Below are 23,286 nucleotides of genomic sequence, written 5' to 3' on the forward strand. Positions count from 1 at the left end.
CAAGCAAAATTATCATACAGGCTGAGCAATAAAGGATCATTTTAATATGCTATAGTGCATGCATAGTCTACTGTAGCCTCGATTCCAAGCCGCTGAGAAAGGCAAGGGGCTGGAGTCGAGGCTACTGTGGATGGTACCCGATATATATACCTGTGCTTTGGGTACTATACATCTTCAGTTGGACTGCAGACTTTTAGATACCGTATATATAGCGGGTAATTTTCGTGGTGTAAAAATTCGTTATTTTGTGGTCAAGCTGACCTCCACGAAATTTTAACGGAGGGATGGCTTACCGAATGCAGTGGAGGCAACGAGACTAAACGAAATTTATACTCATGAAAATCACCGTTTTCCAATTTTTTACCCCACGAAAATTACCTGCTATTGGGTATAATAATTATAGCTGTTATATACCACGTATGTGGTAGCCTTTTTATTATGACAGTTAGGAGTTAGGTGCAAGCACTATATACTGAACTTCTATGCCCAGGTGGAGCCTGGATTAGATGAGTCGGAAACAATGTACGCACTGCTGATAACTATTTATTCCTGCGGCGAACTTACAGGAGGATTGCTGTCAGGTTTTTTAACTAAATGCATCCCGAATTGGTACCAGTTTGTATTTGCCATATCTCTGCACACGATTGGCTACGTGTTGTACGGTGTTGCAACTAACGGTGGGATACTAATGATTGGCATGTTCCTGGCTGGATACTATTTGGGAGCACAAATCACACTCAGTATGAACTACGCAACAGAAATGAGTGTCGAGTATGTGAATCTACTGAAGGAAGTAAAGAATGAAAAAGATGAAAATTTTGAATATGAGAAGAAAGTGGTGAAAACTCGTAACTTCCTATATTCAGTCTACTCCATCAGCGTTGGGCTTGTCGTTGGTCCTAGTAAGCAATAATTATACACAAAAGCTTATAGACTGCCATCTAATAAATTGACTTTGTTGGTACCAATTTCATACAACATTACACTTTCTACTCATTCTGTAGGTGTTTCAGTAATATTTTCTAACCTTCCAATTGAGCAGTATCGATCGATTGCTTGGTTCAATGTAGCTTTTGGAGTTATATTGTTGATCTTGTTCTGTTTTCTCTTCCGTGGAGAGAGTAAATGGAACAGAACTAATTGTCATGAGCTTTGTGTCCGCTCAAAAAACAACTCAAGTTCGGCCAAGCCTGGACCACTGCAAATATTCATATCCTTTCAGCATTATTACCAATGCAAGTACATATATCGATAGCATTATAGCCAGAGCATGAATATGATAGAACCTATATACTGTAATTTCTAGCAATCCTTAACAATATCTGTTCACATTATTGTGAGTATGCACTTGCTATCGTTCGTACAAATGCTGAAGTGGGCATATTTTGAAGCCCTAATGAATCCAATTCTAAGTGATTCCTTTGGGTTCTCTCTAAACACATCTTCCTACGTCTTCTTGGGGGTGGCTATCTCAAGCATTCTAGGCTCCATCTTACTGTAAGTAATTTATTTGTCAACTTAAGCCCGTTTACACGAGACTTTTAATCCGGATTAGAATCCAGGATTAAATCCAATTACCGCATTTGTCTAAACGGGCCTTATCTGTCTACCACTTCTAGCCTCTGGAGGTGGTTCAGATTCTACACTTATACTCATTAAAGCGGTTTAGCTGTGAGAAAACACAAATGGCTAATCTGAGGTGTGTCATGTTTGCTAATAGAGTAAGCTTGTAGCTTCTTAGCTATCAGCCATTGTTTGCGCAAAAACAATCAGTGGTCATTTTACTATATGCCCATGCATGCATGTATGCACTACTCGGAAAAATCTGGCCCGGATCCGACCCGAATTAGGTGTCGTGTAAACGGGACTTTAGATGTGAGTAAAATAATACTTACCTTTCATAAACGGGTCCTACAATTTTAGCGAAATTGTAGGAATCTCAAATAAATGTATATACTTGTAAATCTGAGTCCAATCAACCTTAAAACTGATACTTATATACTTGTGCTAATGGAAATCCACCAAAATCAGTACCCTAAAATCTGAAATTACTACCCATCTTTAGTAGGTATAACCATGCTCAAATAATTATGCTCTATACAGGGTCTTGTTACAAAGAATCAAAATCAGTACACAGATGGGAGCTTTCATTGGTATTTCAATGACAATTGCAGGATACTTCTTGGTAACAGATTGGCAGGCTATACCTTATGATCCATGCACTGAGTACAGTCCGTTCCATCATCCAGATCGCTTTCAAAACAACCACTCAAGTCTAGGAATGTTAACACCTTTGGATAATACTCCAGATCGCTTTCAAAACAACCACTCAAGTCTAGGAATGTTAACACCTTTGGATAATACTCCCCAAAGTTGGCCTGCTCTCTTAAATAATCGTGCACACATGGATATTGAGTTGGATTTTAGCGATCGAACGTACACAGAAATTGCTTACCACTTTAATTTCAGCTGCTACGTTGATGAATTTTGCCCATTTTGCACCGAGAAATCTACCAGCAAGCACCGGTGTTTGTCGTTTGTAGTTAAAGGTGAAAACGAATCCTCAGAACAGGTGCTCGATGTGTTTTCCTGTTCTTTAGCTCCTCCTTTACAAAATATTTGCCTCAGTATTTCTCATCATCAATCAACTGATTCTGAGGAAGTTGAAAATTTAAATGGAAATCGTTTTGTAGCCGGTGTTCAAAGCTTATTGGTACTCCCTCAAGATGTGTACTCCACTGCAAGCAATGCCTGTATAAATGCCAATGTATCAATTAGTGGAGAGTGTCATTGGATACCGTTGTCAAGTGGTGAGGAATGTGTGGATTGTCCTCCTATCTGCAGAGGAAAGCAACGGACACTACTGCTACCATTGTATCTGATAGGAATGGTGCTGTTGATAGGAAGCTACCCTCTTGTCTGGGTGAATTTGGTGGCCATAGCTAACAATCAGACTCCTGAAAGTGTTCAAGTGAGTGCTCATAGTATTGGTACCTGCATAGCCATAGATATATGAATGTTCTTATATAATTATGGCTATAATTATAATAACGTCGATCTTTCTTTCTTATAGGGCATTGTGATAGGAAGTATCAATGTAGCAAATGGACTTGCTGAGAGTATCAGTCCTGTGGTTGGTAAGAGATGCATGCCATTAGCTACTCCCCAGAGTAATCATACCAACATTATTATTTTTGCGGTATTGTGGTAATTTCTGTGAATAAGTACTCTTGGAAAATTGGAAAATGCAATGCCGTGCGAGTAATTACAAATGCTATGATTTCACAAGTTTAGCACCAGCAAATAAGTACCGGTATGTATGTCACCTTAATTAAGGTACATGTTACATGCATAATGCTTTTGTCTTTTTTGCAGTCGATTTACTGTATGAAAAGACAAAGAAAAGAACTTTCGTGCCGTCTATTCTGTTTGCTCTGTTGCATATACCATTTCTCATAGAAATTATCATATTGTACAAACCCTTAGGACCTTCATATAAGCTCACTGAATATAGTAGATCCACTCTGCCCAAAGAACAATCGTCTGGGAGAGAGTGTGATTCTCCTTGATTTACTATAATTCTCCAACATTGAAATGGTAGAATATTTATGATTTTGTATAGCCGGAGTATTCCTGCATTGACACTGTAGTGGAGAGTATGCTTTTATGCTGGTTGTCTGCAGGGAATTCAAGGATTGAGAAGCAATGTGTACTGGAGTTTACAGAATCTTTGCAACACACCAGTAAAAGCGTAGAGCGTTACGTGTTCCTTATGTGGATTTTGTGTATACACACTGTGGTCTGTTTTACCGCCTACTTATTAAATGTACGCATAAAAGAAACGCATAGTGCTCAACACTTTTACTGGTGTGTTGCAAAGATTCTGCAAATTCCAGTAAGACTCTTGGGGCATGCAAGAGTCAATAATAGACAGTCTCTTGCTTTTACCGACTGACAATCTTTCCCTATAGTTGCTATATACACGTTGGGATATCAATAATTGTTGCAAGCTGCGCTGTACTATTAAATGCCTCTTAGCATGTTTTGTTTCACTGTGTGTATGGCCCACCCTCCCACCCAATAACTCATTTGGTCCGTTTCATAGCAGTCTGCCCTAAGACAAGACAGGAAGCATTACGTAATGTAAACCTCAAATATTTTAATGATATTCATAATAATGATGTAATAAATTGTCATAAAACTACAACAAGACTCAGTCATGTGTAGCCAACTGCAGCATGAATGAAAACAACAACAACACAAGGTATGTATGAGAATAATGATGTGCTGTATAAGCTAGATCAAGCTGTCCAGATCTGTGTAATCTATGTTTGTAGCACTACCATCATCCACTGTGGTTTGTTGACATAATATTATCGTCTGTCACTGTCAGTTTCAGATTCTGAGTGTGGATCTTCATTAGAGGTCGCTGTATTTTTACAGTCCTGGCATCATAATTTTCTTTCTTCTTTACATGCAGGGCAAAATTGAAAGATGAACTGAGCTAGTGGAGGTGGATGGCCTGGATAATTATTCCCTTATATTTTATTAGTGCTAGCTCATATAATACACCGGGCTAGAATTATATGTGTATTATGCTCACTCATATGACTTGTTTTCTTGTTGCATGCTGCACTGTACTTACCTAGTGAAAGGTTTTTGTTGTGTAAACTTTCTCTGACCACACGGTGAAGCCAGGCTGATAATAACATTTTTGTGGTCATGTACCTCAATTAACACTGTAGTGAAGCACAGTTCACGGTGATTTTTTCTGGATTTCCAAAGCTCATAACACAGACCATTTACTGAGCTAGAACTTGTTACTTGGATATGTATCAGTTCAATATGGAATGTGTTGACTCTGCAAGTTTGGAATAGATTGAGATAGTGTGAACAGCTTGCACAAACTGTCGAAGTTGGCCCATTCTGAATAGTCTCTGTGGTTGGTGGTACTCATGGCTCCATATCTCCAGATGTGAAAGGAATCAGTGATTGCTCAAAGTATCAAATAGTACATCTGATTAATGTGCATGCTTTGGCAGCAAACTAGAAGGCTTGAAGTCATTCATGATGTGTTCTATGCTCTTGTCAAGTTGTGTATTAATGTCGAACTTTGTGTAGCTGGTCTGCCAACACCGTTCATTTGTATGGCAATTACCTTGAATATGTTGTTATTTAGATCCTTGTTAATCGTTCAACCAATTTTTAGCTTGCTACGTTGATGGTGAACAGCTTGCTCAAACTCTCGAACTTCCCGTAATCATTTTACACAACTTTATGCTATTTGGACCCATTTTCTCAATTCAAAGTGTTATCCATATGTTAAACTGTATTCTTGTTACATATTTCAACTTAGCTAGCTCTAAAAACCTTTATTTATAACAAAAATAAAGAAAAACTGTTCTCATTAATATATTCATGAGGCAACTTGTAGCACTTCCTGTCTTACAACATTTGGGGTCTTAGGGCAGACTGTAGGCTACTACCTTTCCACTAGTTGTGGGAAGAAAACCTAAGAATTTACTATGGAATTCATAAATTCACTAAAAAATACAGTTATGTTTTTTTTATAGTTGACCAATTAGAAAAGTTTGACGTCATTGGGCAACAAGTTAGTTATTGCAGGCACCCTCATGCAATATAATGCACTGGATGACATAATAATGCCCGAGATTGTGCTGCTAATATACTTATTCCACTGTGTTGTTGTATACATGCAATTTGTCAATGGACACCAATCCTTTTTCATTATCTTTGAACTTGTATTACAATTGTTGACATGTACAAAATAATACTGAAACTAGATCTACATTCTTACATGACATAAATTTTTTTTGGGAGAAATCTGTTGATCTAATACAGTGCAACAACCAAAGAGAGTAGATTTTTTTTATTTTTCACATTTTGTGGCATATCTTCTGAAGTAAAAGTGATATGATCTATTTGAGTGCAGGTACTGAAAGTTTAACTATTGGCGCTTCCATTGGACCACCACCTGTTACATCATATGACATCATCATTATGAAATGGCTGTCTGAAGATGTGTACCTCCAAAAATATGTTAGGAATAGAAGTAGCTTATTTGTTTGAGTTAAGATCTGAAATTTGTTGTGTATGTACCTGAGTATATTGCTCATCTTTTGAGCTTCAACAGAAGTCTGGGCTACTAGTAAGTTCTGAGAAATACTGCATTTTGTTGTTTTTTGGTGGCAAATATGTTAGGAATACAACTTTCGATTTTATGCTAGTTAAGGTCTGATTTTTGAGAAGGATGTACTACAATAGTGTAAAATTCATTTGCACTAACTTACAGGAGCTAAACAAGTATCTTCTTTGCTAGAGCAGCCCTTCTTGTCAAAAACGGTGATTTTGCTCCGTTTTGCTACTTTTGCTGACGTATGCAATGATATTCATTGATTTGTGACATCACAAATCATCTTGTTGTTATCTGCTACATCCAAAGGTCATGCGATGTCTACTTGCAAATACACAGTTGGTGCTGGTCATTCCGTGTCACAGGGGCGTGGCAATTGAGCTTACTACGTAGCCAAATCGCCCCAAAAGTCATAAAAAGCACTGTTTTTGACAAGATGGGCCGCTCTAGCAAAGAAGAGGCTAGCCTAACTCCTGTAAGTTAGTACAGATGAAAAGTACACTATTGTAGTACATGCTGCTCAAAAATCAGACCTTAACTAATATAAAATCTAAAGTTGTATTCCTAACATATTTGCCACCAAAAAACAACAAAATGCAGTATTTCTCAGAACTTACTAGTAGCCCAGACTTCTGTTGAAGCTCAAAAGATGAGCAATATACTCAGGTACATACACAACAAATTTCAGATCTTAACTCAAACAAATAAGCTACTTTTATTCCTAACATATTTTCGGAAGTACACATCTTCAGACAGCCATTTTATACTGATGATGTCATATGATGTAACAGGTGGTGGTCCAATGGAAGCGCCAATAGTTGAACTTTCAGTACCTGCACTCAAATAGATCATATCATTTTTACTTTAGAAGATATGCCACAAAATGTAAAAAATGTGTACAAAAAAAAAAAATCTACTCTCTTTGGTTGTTGCACTGTAAACTTTAGATTGTAAGCTTACAGGTTTGTGTCTGCAAGAATAGTGCACTCAGGATTGCAATCCATTATAAACTGTTGCCAATAGATATCGCTCTCAGTTACTGCCTATAATTATAGTTACAGTATCTTTAGTGTTTAGCAACAGTCGCTGCATGTACAAACTTGTGTATAATTATCTGTTATGAGACGAACTAACTATACGAACGGAGGCAGTCCTCTGGTATCAAGGAATGGCTGCAAGTGCAAGTACAGAGTGAGGTGGTTCTATTCCAAGGGAGCCTTTCTTGTTCTGGTCTGGGTTATGCTGTTGACTATATCCTGTGTATCAGTGTCTTCTGTGTTCCGTCAACGATCTGATGTAAAATTTGTCATTTCAAAATGGCTACCTGCTATCCCAATTGTGTTTGGTTTGTTTGGAACTGTTTTCTCAGGATGGCTAGCCGACGCTAAGCTGGGGAACTACAGAGTGATGAAATACAGTTTTGTACTGTTATTCTTCCTTTGTTTGTTTTCTAGTGCCTTCACCCTAGTTCCTAACATTACTCATTATGTATATGTTGTGAGTGTCTTGTATTGCATAGGTGGGATTCTCTTTCTAGTAGCTGCAGTAGCATGCTTTGTTACCTCACTACAACTAGTCTAGGCCTGGATCAAATGCCTCATGCTTCATCTTCCAATATCACTAGTTTTATTGCCTGGTTTGCATTCTGTATCTATGCTGGTATTTGGATCCCTTTTGTTGTCGATTTGCCCATTATATCAGATGTTTTGTGTATCAGTCGTTCATCATACTGGGTTGTCCAACTGTACAGTTTGCTGTCACCTTTGTGCACGAGTGTTGTTCTTGTTCTTGACTTTCTCCTAGCTAAAAAATGGCTGATAATTGAGCCAAAGTCACCTCAGTCCTTCAAAACCATCTACCATGTTCTCAAGTTTGCTGCCAAGCATAAAGCTCCCCTCAATCGCAGTGCTCTCACATACTGGGAGGAAGACGTACCTTCAAGAATAGACCTGGGAAAGTCGAGATACGGTGGACCATTCACTACAGAGCAAGTTGAAGATGTGAAAACCATCCTACATTTGTTGCCCCTCTGCTTAACTCTATGGCTTCTCGGGTGCTCGCTTGCATTCTTCCATCCACTAAACTATGCTAGTGTTTATCCCCCAGATTGGAAGCATTATGTTTCAAGGCTTCTGGCTTTATTCACGTATCACCATTTGTGGTGTGGTATGGTTTGGACTGTCTTTTATGAGTTTGTGCTATACCCAGTGATACGTAATAAACTTCCCAGCATTCTTAGAAGAATTGGGATAATTTCTCTCTTCATTACAACTCTCAGTGTTGTGTTTCTAATTCTGGAACTAGTACAAAACAATTACGGTGATAAATTAGTTGCCAAATATGTTACAATCGTTTTGAATTCAATTTCTACTGGTGTGCTCACAATGTTCCTTGCTAGTACCGTGATGGAGTTAGTTTGTGCTCAAGCTCCATACAACACGAGAGGATTGTTTGGAGGATGTATGGTGTTGGTGTTATTCTCATCTCTTGTTATTGGCGAGATTTTTCCACCGAAAAACACATTAACAATATATGGGGTTAGAGTAGGCATCAGTCTGCTTGGATTCATCCTGTACTGCCTCCTGGCTCACTGGTACAAGAGGAGAGTTAGAGACGAGGACTACAATGCACACAGAGTGGTGGAGGAGGTCTATGATCGATATTTGTCAGCTCAGCACTGACTACTGTTATTCATATTATGTGTTTGTCGATCATGTATGTTCAGAACAATTGTATGCATGCTTAGTTTATGTACAACGTTTCACTGTTATAATATTTTAAACATACAGTGTTTACACATGCACATAATCAATATTATGATATTAATTGTCAATGGACACCTTTGATAATCTTCGTGCTTGTATTATGGATTTTAGTAAGAATATACTGAAAGTACGCGATTAATAGCAACATGATAATGATTCATAACCATTTGGGAGAAATCTATAGTCTCCTTTTTATAATGACTGATTACACTAGAACTATGCTCAGCATTTACAGGTGTATCTCCATGGGGACTACAATGCAATCCAATAGAAAGTGTGAATGCACAGTATAAGTGTTTTAGCAACCCTGTGTCTGTTATGACAACTAACTCTACGACGAATGGAGGCAGCTCTTTGATATCAAGGAATGGCTGCAAGTACAAGTACAGAGTGAGGTGGTTCTATTCCAAGGGGCCTTTCTTGTTCTGGTCTGGATTATGCTGTTGACTATATCCTGTATATCAGTGTTTCATATGCTCCATCAACAACTTGCAAATCTCAATTTTGTAATTCAGAAATGGTTGATTACTATCCCATGCACTTGTGTTTGGTTTGTTGGGATCTGTTTTCTCAGGATGATGGCTAGCCGACGCTAAGCTGGGAAACTACAGAGTGATGAAATACAGTTTTATACTGTTATTCCTCATAAGTTTGCTTTCTAGTGCCTTCACCCTAGTTCCTGCATGACATTACTCATTACGTGTATGTTGTGAGTGTCTTGTATTGCATAGGTGGGAGTCTCTTTGTAGTAGCTGCAGTAGCATGCTTGGTTACCTCACTACAACTAGGCCTGGATCAGATGCCTGATGCTTCATCTTCCAATATCACTAGTTTTATTGCCTGGTTTGTATTCAGTAGTATCTATGCTATATATATGGTTTGTATATTCAGTAGTATCTATGCTGGTGTTTGGATATCTGATTAATTCTGGTATTTTTTGTAATAGTCGATTATCATACTCAGGGTTAAAAAGTGGTGAAAACTCGTAACTTCCTATATTCAGTCTACTCTATTGGATACAGCGTTGGATTTGTCGTTGGTCCTAGTATAAGCAGTAACATCCAAAAGCCTATAGATCGGCAACTACTCTGTTGATACCAATTTCAATCCGACATTATACTTCTTAATACTCATTCTGCAGGTGTTTCAGTAATATTTTCTAATGAGCAGTATCAATCCATTGGTTGGTTCAATGTAGCTTTTGGAGTTACATTGTTAATCTTGTTCTGTTTTCTCTTCCGTGGAGAGAGTAATGGAACAGAACTAATTGTCATGAGCTTTGTGTCTGCTCAAAAAACAACTCAAGTTCGACCAAGCCTGGACGCACTGCAAATATTCATAGCATTATACCAATGCAAGTGCATATCGAAAGCATTATAGCCATACAGAGCATTATAATTATACGAGACTCAGTCAAAATCTGTGCAATAATTGAAAACACACACAATTGCACTGTCAATCCTATGTCATGCAGAGCCTATAATTATACTAATTTCTAGCAATATTTGTTCATTGTAAGTATGCACTTGCTATCGTTCGTACAAATACTGAAATGGGCATATTTTGAGGCCATAATGAATCCAATTCTAAGTGATTCATTTGGGTTCTCTCTGAACACATCTTCCTACGTCTTCTTGGGGGTGGCTATCTCAAGCATTCTAGGCTCCATCTTACTGTAAGTAATTAACTTGTTGTCAACTAAGATGCTCAATGTAAACAGGTACTAATTTAGCGAATTTTAACGAAATTGTAATTAAAGCTAAATTGTATATGCGCTGAATCAGACTAACTATCTTTTTTCTAATGAAAATGTGCTTTTGAGAGTTATGCTAAACCTGACTCCAATCAACACTAAAAATCATTCTTTTGTGCTAATGAATTTGCATAACAATCCATAATAAATCAATATTCTATATGCTTCTCTACAGGGTCTTGTTACAAAGAATCAATATCAGTACACAGATGGGAGCTTTCGTTGGTATTTCAATGACAATTGCAGGATATTTCTTGGTAACAGATTGGCAGGCCATACCTTATGATCCATGCACTGAGTACAGTCCATCCACCATCCGGATCGCTTTCAAAACAACCACTCAAGTCTACGAAAACATTTAGCTTTGGATAATACTCCCCCAAGTTGGCCTACTCTCTTAAATAATCGTGCACACATGGATGTTGAGTTGGATTTTGGCGATCGAACGTACACAGAAATTGCTTACCACTTTAATTTCAGCTGCTACGTTGATGAATTTTGCCCATTTTGCACCGAGAAATCTACTAGCAAGCACCGGTGTTTGTCGTTTGTAATTGAAGGTGAAAACGAATCCTCAGAACAGGTGCTCGATTAGCCTCGACTCCAGCCCCTTGAATAGTGGGCCTGGTATTTACTGTTGGCGCGTGGGTGGACAATTAATTTATTATTTACCGTATTTTATCTCATTGAACGTTAAAACAGTTATTGTGATAAAGAACAGAAAAAGAAGAGGCTACCTCTCTGTATATACTGTAGACAGAGACAGCTAAGTAAAACATCAGCTCTGTAGATTTATTCATTAACTTGAGGCTCGGATCAGATACACACTCAGGCGACAAGTTAATCTCATAAGAAATTAGTTAAACCTGTGGGTAAAAAAATTAATAAATGTGGATAAGTACAGTGGCTGTGACGTAACATAATGTGAGGACTACTTATTGATTTACACAATAGATTTACCATTGAAAGCACTATCCATTAATACACACTCAAGCAACAAGTCCCTCGGATCGGATACACATAAGTCCCTCGGATTGTAAACACATTCAGGCCACACAGTTCTCGATCGGATCAGATACCACGTACTTACTCTGTGACCAATTTTCGGCAAATGTCACAACAATACTTCCTTCCAGAGAGAATGGCACTGGACGTCGAACAGACACACCAACACTTTGAAGATGGCTTCACTCAGAGAAACAAGAAGAGAAATCACCATCACAACACTTCTTTCAGAGAGAGGTGCACTGGTCCTGTCAAGCTTCACATCAATCAAGAAAGGGAGTGTCTGGAAAGCAGATGGACTTGCTCTGGGACTTGCCATAGCCGGTCTGTACGGTACCCACATAAACACCAGCGTACAGACACTTCAACGCCTCCAACTGCTTGTCTCTCAAGACTAGACCTGGTTTTCCAACACAGGATAACGCGTACACGAGAGCAGAAGAGAAGGCAGCAGCCATTACACAGCTTGGACTAGATTTCTTTTTTCAATGACATCATTATAAATGAAACAGATATCAATGTTTTACAAACTAATGCGGAATAAGAATACTGATAAATATACTGCAATTTACGATTACCCAGATTCTGGGTAATTCTGGCGCATGCGTAAACAGTGTATACCAGGCCGTCTTTCTCAGCGGCTTGGAATCGAGGCTAGTGCTCGATGTGTTTTCCTGTTCTTTAGCTCTTCCTTTACAAAATATTTGCCTCAGTATTTCTCATCATCAATCAACTGATTCTGAGGAAGTTGAAAATTTAAACGGAAATCATTTTGTATAGCCGGCATTCAAAGCTTATTGGTACTCCCTCAAGATGTGTACTCCACTGCAAGCAATGCCTGTATAAATGCCAATGTATCAATTAGTGGAGAGTGTCATTGGATACCGTTGTCAAGTGGTGAGGAATGTGTGGATTGTCCTCCTATCTGCAGAGGAAAGCAACGGACACTACTGCTACCATTGTATCTGATAGGGATGGTGCTATTGATAGGAAGCTATACCCTCTTGTCTGGGTGAATTTGGTGGCCATAGCTAACAACCAGAGTCCTGAAAGTGTTCGAGTGAGTGTATAATCATGCACATATAACCATGAATGGTTCTTATGCCTATATATAATAAATTAATTGATCTTTCTTTCATATTATATGTATAGGGTATTGTGATAGGAGGTATCAATGCAGCAAATGGACTTGCTGAGAGTATCAGCGTAAGAGATACAATGCCATTAGCCCAGAGTAATCATGCATATATAATTATACCAACATATTTTCGCGGGGTATTAATTTCTGTGTGAATGAGAGTAAACTTGTACTCCCGGATAATTGGAAAATGCTCATTGAAACCAAATGCAAGTAATTAAAAATGCTATGAAATACAACTTTAATATATACCAACAAAATAACTACAGTAGACTCTCGTTAATCCGGCCACCCTTGGGACCATGCAGCTTGGCCGGAATAGCGAGGTGGCCGTACTTCAGATAATTAGCCGCGGCTTAAAAACGAGCTTACCTCGAATCTAATCACTGATTTGCAGTTCTTGTCTCGAGGATAATGAAAGATAATAATCATTCTGCTCTCTATTTAAGTGTAATCCAATTTTATTTACTAAACCACACCCAAAATATCATATCCGGCCGTAATACACATAATTATAAAATTACATTGAAAACGTTATTTGGGACAGCCAGCACTGGCCGGTAAACGGAATAGCGAGTGGCCGTACTTCAGGGTGAGTTTTGTGCAGTAAACATAGAGGTAGCATTCCGTGCCAAACCAAATGGCCGGTATATCGAGGTGGCCGTACTTCAGAGAGCCGGAATAGCGAGAGTCTACTGTATACCTGTGTACATGTTACATGCATGATGGTTTTGTCTTTTGCAGTCGATTTGCTCATGAAAAGACGATGAAAAGAACTTTCGTGCCGGGCCGTCTATTCTGTTTGCTCTGCTACATATACCATTTCTCATAGAAATCATCGTATTGTACAAACCCTTAGGACCTTGAGGCTTCATATAAGCTCACTGAATATAGATCCACTCTGCTCAAAGAACAATCGTCTGGGAAAGAGTGCGATTGTCTTTGATGATTGTCCTTGATTTATATACCATTGAAATGATGTAGATGTTTTGTAGAGGTATAGTGAGTATTCTGCATTGACACTATTGTAATGGAGGTATGCTTTTATGCTAGCGGGGCCCGGAATGTGAGAAGTGTAGTAACTTGCAAGAGTCTCTTCAGAGTCACCGACAACCTAGTTTTCCATCGGCTAAACGTTAGGGGAATGCGATTGTTGTGCAAACGCCTCTTGGCATGTTTTACTTTTTATAGAGGAGATACTTTAGGTACTGTTACAAAATAATTATACCGAGTGTTATACTTATCACAATGATGTAATAATTATTGAATTTGGGGAACTTTAAGCAAAACACCAGTTAGTTCCATAGACAACCTTTTTCTACTTTCACTCAATAAGACGATCTTTCCCCATGTCGTGGTGTAGATGAATTACATGTAGTTCATCTACAAAAAGTGTGAGGACACTAAGTGTTCTAGCCTCGATCCCAGGCCGAGTTTTCGCTTTTATAACGGTTAGGCAAACAACTGCCTAACCGTTATAAAAGCGAAAACTCCGCCTGGGATAGAGGCTATAAGTGTTCATGCATATTATAGCATACTAGCAGACAGATTTAGAAATTGAATTTACCCTCTTGGTTTAAGCATAGATACACGAAAGAAAGGGATAGGCAACACCCAGCATTTCCGTTGGGATGGCGAGTTGCTAAAAAGGGGCGTGTAATGAGCAAAAAGGGGTGTGTGCACTCAAAATGTCAGTAAAGATATTAATAGTTTGTAGTATTATAGCAAACTGTGCTCTTGAGGAGACACCAGATACACTTAGACATAGGCTATTAATCTTTTAGAGCTACTATATGCAAAGTGATGAGAAAGTGAGCTCCAAAGGGGGTGTCAGTACACTCTACAAACCATAACAGGTCTGTTCCCAAGTCCTTCAAATGCCATCTCTTCGATCACACAATACAGATAAAGATACTTGTGTTCCACTTTCTAATACCTAAACTGTGTCTTAGAACACTTCAAACTAGATTACCATGTACAGTAAGAGCAGGAGAGGTACGCAAACTTTCTGGACTTCGGACAAACGTTTCATGGTGCTGCTACGACTTCACTGCATTAAGAGCTGGAAAATATGTTTTGTTCCATGCAGTTATAAACACACTTTAATTCTGTGAAACGTACATGTTATAAAATTATTTCATATTGGAGATATAGGTACATAAACTGACAAATCGGTGTTTTTTCACACAAATCAAGCTGAATAAAAGAAAGCTCGGCACTAACATAGCAGCTGTAGCTATCAGTAGTGCTGGGTGTATGTGTGCATGATGCATGATTGCTTTGAATTTCTCTTTTAGGCCCCCTACGAGAAAAATAAGCAGATATAGGGATCATTGTGTACTTTCTTGAGCGCAACTCGCCTCCAACCAGAGGGTGTGACATCACACACTGCATTTACCTAGCATCACGTGGGGCGTTGCCTATTCCTTTCTTTCGTGTATCTATGGTTTAAGGCTCTGCATCAGTGCACTCTCTAGTCTCGGAGCCACACCCACACTTTTCATGCTATGCATGAAAAATATTTCTTAGTGTCCTCACACACTTTTTGTAGATGAGCTACACGTAATGCCATTAGTCAATTTTGAGCATAGAGATCCAAATTATATATCTGCATGTTTATCCGAAGTCAGTAATGATCTACATGAAGCCTAGGTTAGGGTGTGTATAATTTTATAAGCTAATTCCGCTCTGTTTGCAGACCTGGAGAGTTTCCACCCTTTGAGGTGATATGTGTGTGGCTGGCGGAGGCTGTCATGTGGGTGGACAACATCTGGCTAGCCCTACGTCACTGGAGTCTTCACGAGCCTATCTTTGTGAGTCAAGACTCCTAAGGCCACGGGTATAGTAGTCTGTTGGTTGGTTTGTTTTTCAGTGGCGGATCCAGAGAACCCATGGAACCCCCTTTCACACAAGAACACACTGGAGATCAACTTACCAAGCTAGCAACTCAGCTTGAATGATCGTGATCTGTAGTTAACTGTCATAGCACAGAAACTGAGGAACAATAAAACTAAACCAGACTGGAGGCATGCTGAAACATTAGAGAACAGGGTTTTAGTGGCACATAGATATCTATGCACTGACACTGTGAAAGCCTGGAGTATGGCTCCTGCATGGATCCCAGAGTCAGCTAACAGGGCCAGGGAAAACAAACAAGTCACAATTCTAGCTGTAGTGACCCTGTTCCATTGTTCTTGGTACGGGATCAACTCAGCTGTAAATACGTAGGGTATCTCGAATAAAGGCCGCGTGTAGTTTGCTAGCTGCCACGTGCAAGTTCAATTAGCTTTTGCTAGCTTTTATAGACAATGACACTTTTACATCGAAATCTACCACTATTTAAAGCAAGATATTGTTGTGTGAAGGCTATCTATGCTCCAAACGCAGCGCTATGGCATCCAGGTGAGTAGAGATACTCATGACAAACAAACAAACACAGTGGCGGATCCAGGAATGTTGAGAGGGAGTTCCAAAACAGCTAAAAAAAAAAAAAAAATTCCTAAGCAATGAGCATGCGCATTAGAGAGCCCTGCCCACATATCAATTTTATGGAATCAGCCTAGTAACTACAAATGGTGATCATTCAAGCTGAGTTGCTAGCTTGGTAAGTTGATCTCCAGTGTGTTCTTGTGTGAAAGGGGGTTCCATGGGTTCTCTGGCTCCGCCACTGAAACAGACAAACAAACTCACCAACAGACTACTATACCTGTGGCCTTAGGAGTCTTGACTCACAAAGATAGGCTCGTGAAGACTCCAGTGACGTAGGGCTAGCCAGATGTTGTCCACCCACATGACAGCCTCCGCCACCCACACACATATCACCTCAAAGGGTGGAAACTCTCCAGGTCTGCAAATAGAGCGGAATTAGCTTATAAAATTATACACACACAACCCTAGGCTCATGTAGATCATTATTGACTTCAAATTCTTAATTTGGATACCATGCTCAAAATTGACTACATGTACAAAAAGTGTGTGAGGACACTAAGCAATATTTTTCATGCATAGCATACTAGCAGACAGATTTAGAAATTGAATTTACCCTCTTGGTTTAAGGCTCTGCATCAGTGCACTCTCTAGTCTCGGAGCCACACCCACACTTTCCTGACGCCCCCCTCGCCTCTCGGCAGTGTTGCCATCGTTACCACTGTGGAATCCATCCTTGGATGCGGCCCTCCATAGCACGTCGCCTAGCAACCCCCAGAAGATAAAGTTGCCAGTAGCAGTAATCAGAGTAGAAGATGACTTGACATAAAGGCTGAAAAGTACGATAACAAGATTTAGACAGTACAGTATTACACAGCTTAACCTATCTGTAGCCCAGTACCTTTAAGTATACAAGGGAGGTCAATTACAGTAACACCAAGGGCGTATAAAAGAAGAAGGGCATGCAAGTGACTATCTGCCCTCTCTTTTTTTACATGCCCTTGGTAACACTATGGAGTGTGGACACTACCCACACGGACAAGGTAGTGGGACATACTTCTGTGTCGAGTACCCCACTCCACATGTGCTTACACAAACATCCAATGTACGACAATGTAGAGCAGAGCTGACGCAATCGGTTTCTTCCACACAAGGACTTCTTGAGCTAGCTCTATAGCACCTTTGTACGGTCTAAGGTATCCATAAGTTTGTAGATATATTCTTTCAAGCTTTTCTTGAGCGAATATCGCCTGGTGAGCAGGAGAAGAGGAGATACTCTGAGTTGCCATTGGGTACAGGTTTAGTGGAAGTTTAGTGTGCCACACCTACTTTTTCAGGTCAAGGTCGTCATTAGATGGAACGGTTGTCTAGCCTCGAGACCGGACTGGTGTCGAGGCTAACGGTTGTCGCTAAGCCCTGGCCTCGATTGAAACATTTACGCACTGTTACCCTCGACTCCAGCCCTTCGCTTTACCCTGCGGCCTGGAATCGAGGCTAGCTGGCTGTAAATCCTAGCCTTGAGTATTCGAAAACGATTATTCATATTTTTGACAGTATAACCGTTGTAATTTGTCGTGCGGATTTGAACTTATCTACGTCGTTATGTTATGCAACACTTATTGCATAACAACGTGATCAAAAGGAATTTTATTAAAGTTTATAGCAGTGACGACATGGTTTGTGCAGACTTTGTTTTCGGGATGTCAGGCTTGGCCGCATTTCATTCAACACGCGTGGAGATACATCAATGATAATTAACTCTATTAGCCTCGATCCCAGGCCGAGTTTTCGCTTTTATAACGGTTAGGCGAACAACTAGGCCTGGTACTAGTTGTCTGCGCATGCGTCAGTCGTTCGTCAGATTCTGACGAATGGATATTCTCGTTCACTTTCGTGACATTTATATTCGTGTACTATCGTGTACTAGAAGTCAGTTCCCGTTTTATCATTATTGGAATCGATTGGAATGGCTCTTAGCTGAAGCTTCTCTCTTCTCTGAAGCTTATTCTGAAGACTGAACAACAAGGGAAGAGGTATAAAGCTTTGTCAAGCTTGTTAAGGTCAGATATTTTTGTGTGGGCCCTATGGCTATGCTATCAAGTCTTGTTCATGTTTGGCAACTATATAGTTTCATCATTAATATGGTGGATCAAGTGAAGAGTGTGAGCTAGAGAACTTGGTGCTGCCATCATCAGCTCGTCGACAATGACACTATAACCTGTTTAATACGAGAAATTTAATATGTGTAGATCTACACGTATTTAGAATGTCTACTTCTCTGTACAGGAGCAATGGCTTATCCAGCTATCCCAACAGTGCTCCTCTTGGCTATACTAACGGACGAGACTGGACAGTTTGAGGTAAGGGTTTAACCGTCTTTGGTTTCTTTTAATATTGTCCTATACTCACAGGACTGGAGTATGATCTGCTCATTCGAGCGTTGCTGGGTAGCTCAGAGACATCAAGAGAATCTACGTTTTCTCAAGCAAAATTTAACTGAGTTACGAGTTGGGGCCTAGAATCAGAGAAGTCCAGCAGCCTGCTTGAAACGTAATTTGAAGGCATTCAATCATCCTGAAGTTTCCCTGGGTCACTGTAATCGTGCTGTAGCACAACTGGCAACTCCCTAGGCCTTTGTGAAGCAGCTCCCTATGTGCATCTTTTGTGTACTCACTCTGTGCATTTTCTGTGTAAAAATTTCGAAATGTTTTTGCCGACCACAAATACAAATGTATACAATGAAAATTTGACGCATGCGCAGACCAGACAACTAGTACCAGGCCTAGTTGTTCGCCTAACCGTTATAAAAGCGAAAACTCGGCCTGGGACAGGTGTACCGGAGTCATAAAATTTTAGGCCCCCATGAGATTGGGCCCCCCCGGACCTAGAATTTTAACATTTTAGGCCCCCTCTTAAAATTTTAGGCCCCCCATTAACAGCGCAACAGCGGTAACATTATGTGACAGTGCATTCTCAAAATACACCAATACAGTCTTCTATGGTCTTCACAGTCTATGCAGTGCCAGTTACTGAATGCAGCTCTCCTCACACACACACATTTCATGCATGTACAGTAGTATACCACTGGTCTCACAGCTATCACACTGCACCGTGTCATTCTATGAATCAGGCCTCATGCAGCACGAAGCACATAGGTGCCAACTGTCCCGAATTGGTCAGGACTGTCCAAGATTACCCTTGTCCCGAAAGGAAACTGCTATTGTGATTCCACCATGATACAACAGTTTCTCTCTTGACTTCTATCTGTGATTCCACATTACTTGAGAGCTGAGCCAGTGATGCTATTGGAGCATCCCCATAACAATTTACATCTTCTATGTATAGGAAAACATGGAGGAAGATATGAATTGTTGTCTTTGCACTGAAATTGTGTGTTTTATACTTTTTTGTCCTGAAATTTGGCTGAGAAAGTAAGCACGAAGTTGCAAATATGGCGATAGCTATGCAACAACATCGATTGTCTTACAGGCAGATCCAACATTGCAGAGCTGCATCAATTTGAAAGCATAAAACTCTTATAGGTAAAGCATGAGTAACTTGAAAGGTAAATCTTCCTTCACTTTGAATTCCATGATAGAATAATAATGCAAACATTTTTGCTACTTTGATACAGAGTCTTTGCATGCATGCAGTCTGCTTTGCTTTGTCAACTAATAGAGCTAACCTTACCATATTTCTTTGACTTCGTTCTATCGTGCAGAAAGGATAGCAGAAGAGGGGGGGCCTAATCTCACAGTGGGGGCCTAGAATGTTAACATTTTGGACCCCTGGGGGGCCTAAACTGTTAACATTCTAGGCCCGGGGGGCCTAAACATGGGGGGGTCCAAAATTTTATGACCGAGTCACCAGATGGTTCTCTTCCTCCCACGCTTACAATGAGAACCGGCAGCTAGACTAGTGTATCCCTATAGTTTGCTAGTGATACGTGATTATTATAGCACACTTGAGTCTATCACCTGACTGCTTTTAGATAAGCTGATTGATTGGATATCATGACAGAGTTGTGACATGCAGTATATAAAGGCTGCATTTAGGCATAAAAACTCATTATTATTGATTATTTAATTTTGCAACAAACTCAGTGGACAGTTTCATTCTGTTTCTTATTTTGTCATTCTTACTTTGTCCAGTAGCTATACAGTGAAAAGAATCATGGCGAGTCAAGGTATCTTGCATGGATATCGTTTTATGTTAATTATAATTTGAATTTGAATATAGATTCTAACCATGGTTATAACACTCTGAAGAAGTGCCGCAAGGAAGTGTGTGGAAGACTCTCCAGCGACCCATTGAACATCGCTCAATCTCTTTTTGGCAAAGGACTTATTTCTGCAGAAGTTATGGCAGAAATACGTACACTACGTAGCACAAAAATGGAAAAGGGAAACACACTGTATACAGCTATATCAGAACGTGTTAAAGCCTATCGAAATAGGTATTCTGATTTTATTTCTGTGCTAGAAGAAAACAAGATCCTCCACAGTGATCTCTTAACAACTCTCCGGAATACTCACTTCAAAATTTGTAAGTTTATAGCATTGTTGTCATTATACTACATCATCATGCATGTGCATGCAGGCAATGAGTCAGTAAAGGAGAAAGTCAAGAATACCAACAACGTGATTAAAGAGGTTATATCGATAGCTAAGGAGCTTGAAACGTCCACTCATTCTCGAGAGCTCGAAAGAATCTCTTCAGCATTAACATCTGGCAAAGTCCAAATAGGACTTGTTGGCTTAACTAATGCTGGAAAAAGCACAACTGCTAATTCCTTTATAGGTTCGCGTTTTCTTCCATCATCGTTTCAAAGGCAGACGGTCAGCTCAATCCGAATTGTACATAATCCAACATCTCCAAATGGAGAACTTTTTGGGAGAAAAAAATCTACCGATGGCTTAGTTCGTCTTGCATCAGGCGTTGAGCCTATCGAATCATTTCTTGCGAAACTGAATACTGATGATCGCAAGGGTGAGATTCAGTACTCTGAACTTATTCTCCATGCATCTGTTGCTATTTTATCAGAAATTGGACACTCTTTGGCTCCTGAAATTCTTGATATGCCTGGCACTAGTGAGATATTTACTAGCCAGAAAACAACTACTGCAACGAAAACAGCTTTAAAAAGCCTAGCAGCCATCATACTTGTTGTCAGTGCTGATGACGTATCTAAGGGTGAAGTGACTAAGCTTATTGAGGATATAAAAACATCGCATCCTGGCCTGATGGAAAAACAAAACAGAATACTAGTGCTCATCAACAAATACGACCTGTGCTATGATGGGAATACATTTTCCTGGACTCCCGAAAAACTTCAAATGGAAATGGCTAAGCAAATTGGAATATCAATAGAGCAAACGGTATGCTTTAGCGCTACATATGCACAAGAAGCACAAAAATGGCTACGAGATCCTTCTGCTGTAACCAAAGACATGTATGGCAAAAAGTATTATGATTTACGATTAACACCCGAATGTGATACCGTTGGTTCTTTGGAAAAGTACACAAAAGAAAATGTGAAGAAACTAGCTGAGGTTCTTGAGAAATTTAGTGGATTCCAAGAAGTTAAAACAAAGCTTCAGTGGGCACTCTGTGTTAATGGTTCCGAAATTCTTTTGGAGAGTGCTGTGGACGATTGTCGTGGGGAAATTTCAAAGATGGAAGCAGCCATTACCCAGAAAAAACAAGAACTTGATATACAAGGAAAGGAGAAAAGTGTAGAGGAACAAAGAGCTCAGGTGAAAACAGCTGGTCAATTTTTACAAAACACTTGCGAGTTTAAAACTTCTTTCCCAAAAATGGTAGCTCAATCTTTTGCTTTTAAATTGAATACAATTACTTCAAAACTTGTGAATGATATCAGCACACAAGCTTTCTTCAATTCAATAAGTCTCAAAAAAGAGCATGATAATGAAAAATATGTATTGCAGTGTGTAGAGCGTACTCGACAAACCATGCTTAAAAGCGCAGAAGACAAGGTCAACGACACTTGGATTGTTGGTATTGCAGAAATGAAAGAGATCTTATCCATAAAATTTAAATCGATACTAAAAGGTCTCCAGCAAGATTTAGTCATACAACAGCTCACTGACCTCCTTGACTTTAATGGTGTGGATCCAAACAAACTACTAGACACCCTTATATTTCCATCTGTCGAGCAACCAGACTTTGTGGAATGCACAGCTATCAGTGATGAAGCTATTCGACCTGCTATCAGACCTTCCACGAGGAAAAGGCAGAAAAACGTCACAGCAAGCAAAGAATTCCGGTATTTCTTCTTTTTTTCTACGACAATCGACTATTCTAAGGTGGTTGATTACAACGAAAAGGTGTTTGAAATAGATTTTGAGAGCCTTAATACATCATTTAAACAGCTTGCTTTATTTTGTTCAAGCCATGTTCAGAATTCTCTACTGAAGATCTTGAAAGATGTAGCTAGCAAGTTATCTCAAGCACTTACGTGTGAGCTACAGAAGCTATTAAAAGAGCCAATTCAATTGAAAAAGAACGAGCTAGAAGCAACAGAGGAAGATCTTCAAAATTCCAAGAATAGAATTACGAAATTCAAGAATACATTCCAAGCACTTATAGATGCTGATAGAAAACTTTGTGACTCAGTGTCTCCTACCAGGAAAAAAAGGGCACATGAAGAGGCATCATCATCAATCAAGGAGCCTGGTAAGTGCATGCATGGGATTGTGATAATACCGACAAGTTGTTTTTGAACTGACATCCATGTATATTCACTGTTTATTCCTTATTTTATAGCTCCCAAAAAACCAAAGCCATCCAAAGGACGCCGGCGCTAATATTAGCCAAACTGTACTTTTAAGTGACTTATTATAATTAATTTTATAATTGTGCGTGTAATTATAGGAGAATTATTTTGTGTACCACACAATGTATGCATGTACATTTACAGCCATATAATTCTATGCATGCCCATTAATAACCGATATACCCGCATACTTATTACAGGTTGAACTCTTTAATATAATTATAAAAGATGTTTCTCTGAACGTGTAAA

General features: G+C 39.5%; 4 protein-coding genes, 1 long non-coding RNA gene and 1 pseudogene across 5 annotated transcripts; 5 read left to right on the top strand and 1 right to left on the bottom strand.

The window, feature by feature from the left end:
- Positions 1-882: 882 nt before the first annotated feature.
- LOC135347367 (uncharacterized) lies at positions 883-3,619 on the top strand. Its single transcript, XM_064545337.1, has 7 exons — positions 883-902; positions 1,005-1,209; positions 1,330-1,497; positions 2,104-2,291; positions 2,352-2,971; positions 3,074-3,137; positions 3,376-3,619. Exons 3-7 carry the CDS (start codon positions 1,343-1,345, stop codon positions 3,567-3,569), a joined length of 1,221 nt encoding a protein of 406 aa, XP_064401407.1. The 5' UTR covers positions 883-902; positions 1,005-1,209; positions 1,330-1,342; the 3' UTR covers positions 3,570-3,619.
- A 503-nt stretch (positions 3,620-4,122) lies between these two features.
- On the top strand, positions 4,123-4,742 carry LOC135347374 (uncharacterized). The gene is made up of 2 exons (XR_010398350.1): positions 4,123-4,264; positions 4,481-4,742. It is a non-coding gene; the product is annotated as an uncharacterized LOC135347374 (long non-coding RNA).
- Positions 4,743-7,293: 2,551 nt separating this feature from the next.
- Positions 7,294-10,412, top strand: LOC135347369 (solute carrier family 15 member 4-like). The gene has a single exon (XM_064545338.1). It carries the CDS (start codon positions 7,705-7,707, stop codon positions 8,833-8,835), a length of 1,131 nt encoding a protein of 376 aa, XP_064401408.1. The 5' UTR covers positions 7,294-7,704; the 3' UTR covers positions 8,836-10,412.
- Positions 10,413-10,484: 72 nt separating this feature from the next.
- LOC135348138 (uncharacterized) lies at positions 10,485-12,693 on the top strand (annotated as a pseudogene).
- Positions 12,694-15,794: 3,101 nt separating this feature from the next.
- On the bottom strand, positions 15,795-17,626 carry LOC135347371 (uncharacterized). The gene is made up of 3 exons (XM_064545340.1): positions 17,334-17,626; positions 16,858-17,073; positions 15,795-16,662 (listed from the first exon to the last, which is right to left on the bottom strand). The coding sequence occupies exons 1-3, from the start codon at positions 17,528-17,530 to the stop codon at positions 16,530-16,532; spliced, it is 546 nt and encodes a 181-aa protein (XP_064401410.1). The 5' UTR covers positions 17,531-17,626; the 3' UTR covers positions 15,795-16,529.
- A 2,646-nt stretch (positions 17,627-20,272) lies between these two features.
- LOC135347355 (uncharacterized) lies at positions 20,273-23,278 on the top strand. The gene is made up of 4 exons (XM_064545315.1): positions 20,273-20,427; positions 20,481-20,786; positions 20,841-22,937; positions 23,028-23,278. Exons 1-4 carry the CDS (start codon positions 20,415-20,417, stop codon positions 23,066-23,068), a joined length of 2,457 nt encoding a protein of 818 aa, XP_064401385.1. The 5' UTR covers positions 20,273-20,414; the 3' UTR covers positions 23,069-23,278.
- The last annotated feature ends 8 nt before the right edge of the window (positions 23,279-23,286 follow it).

The sequence above is a fragment of the Halichondria panicea genome, chromosome 14, assembly GCF_963675165.1.
Source record: "Halichondria panicea chromosome 14, odHalPani1.1, whole genome shotgun sequence".
In the NCBI taxonomy this organism is placed as follows: domain Eukaryota; kingdom Metazoa; phylum Porifera; class Demospongiae; order Suberitida; family Halichondriidae; genus Halichondria; species Halichondria panicea.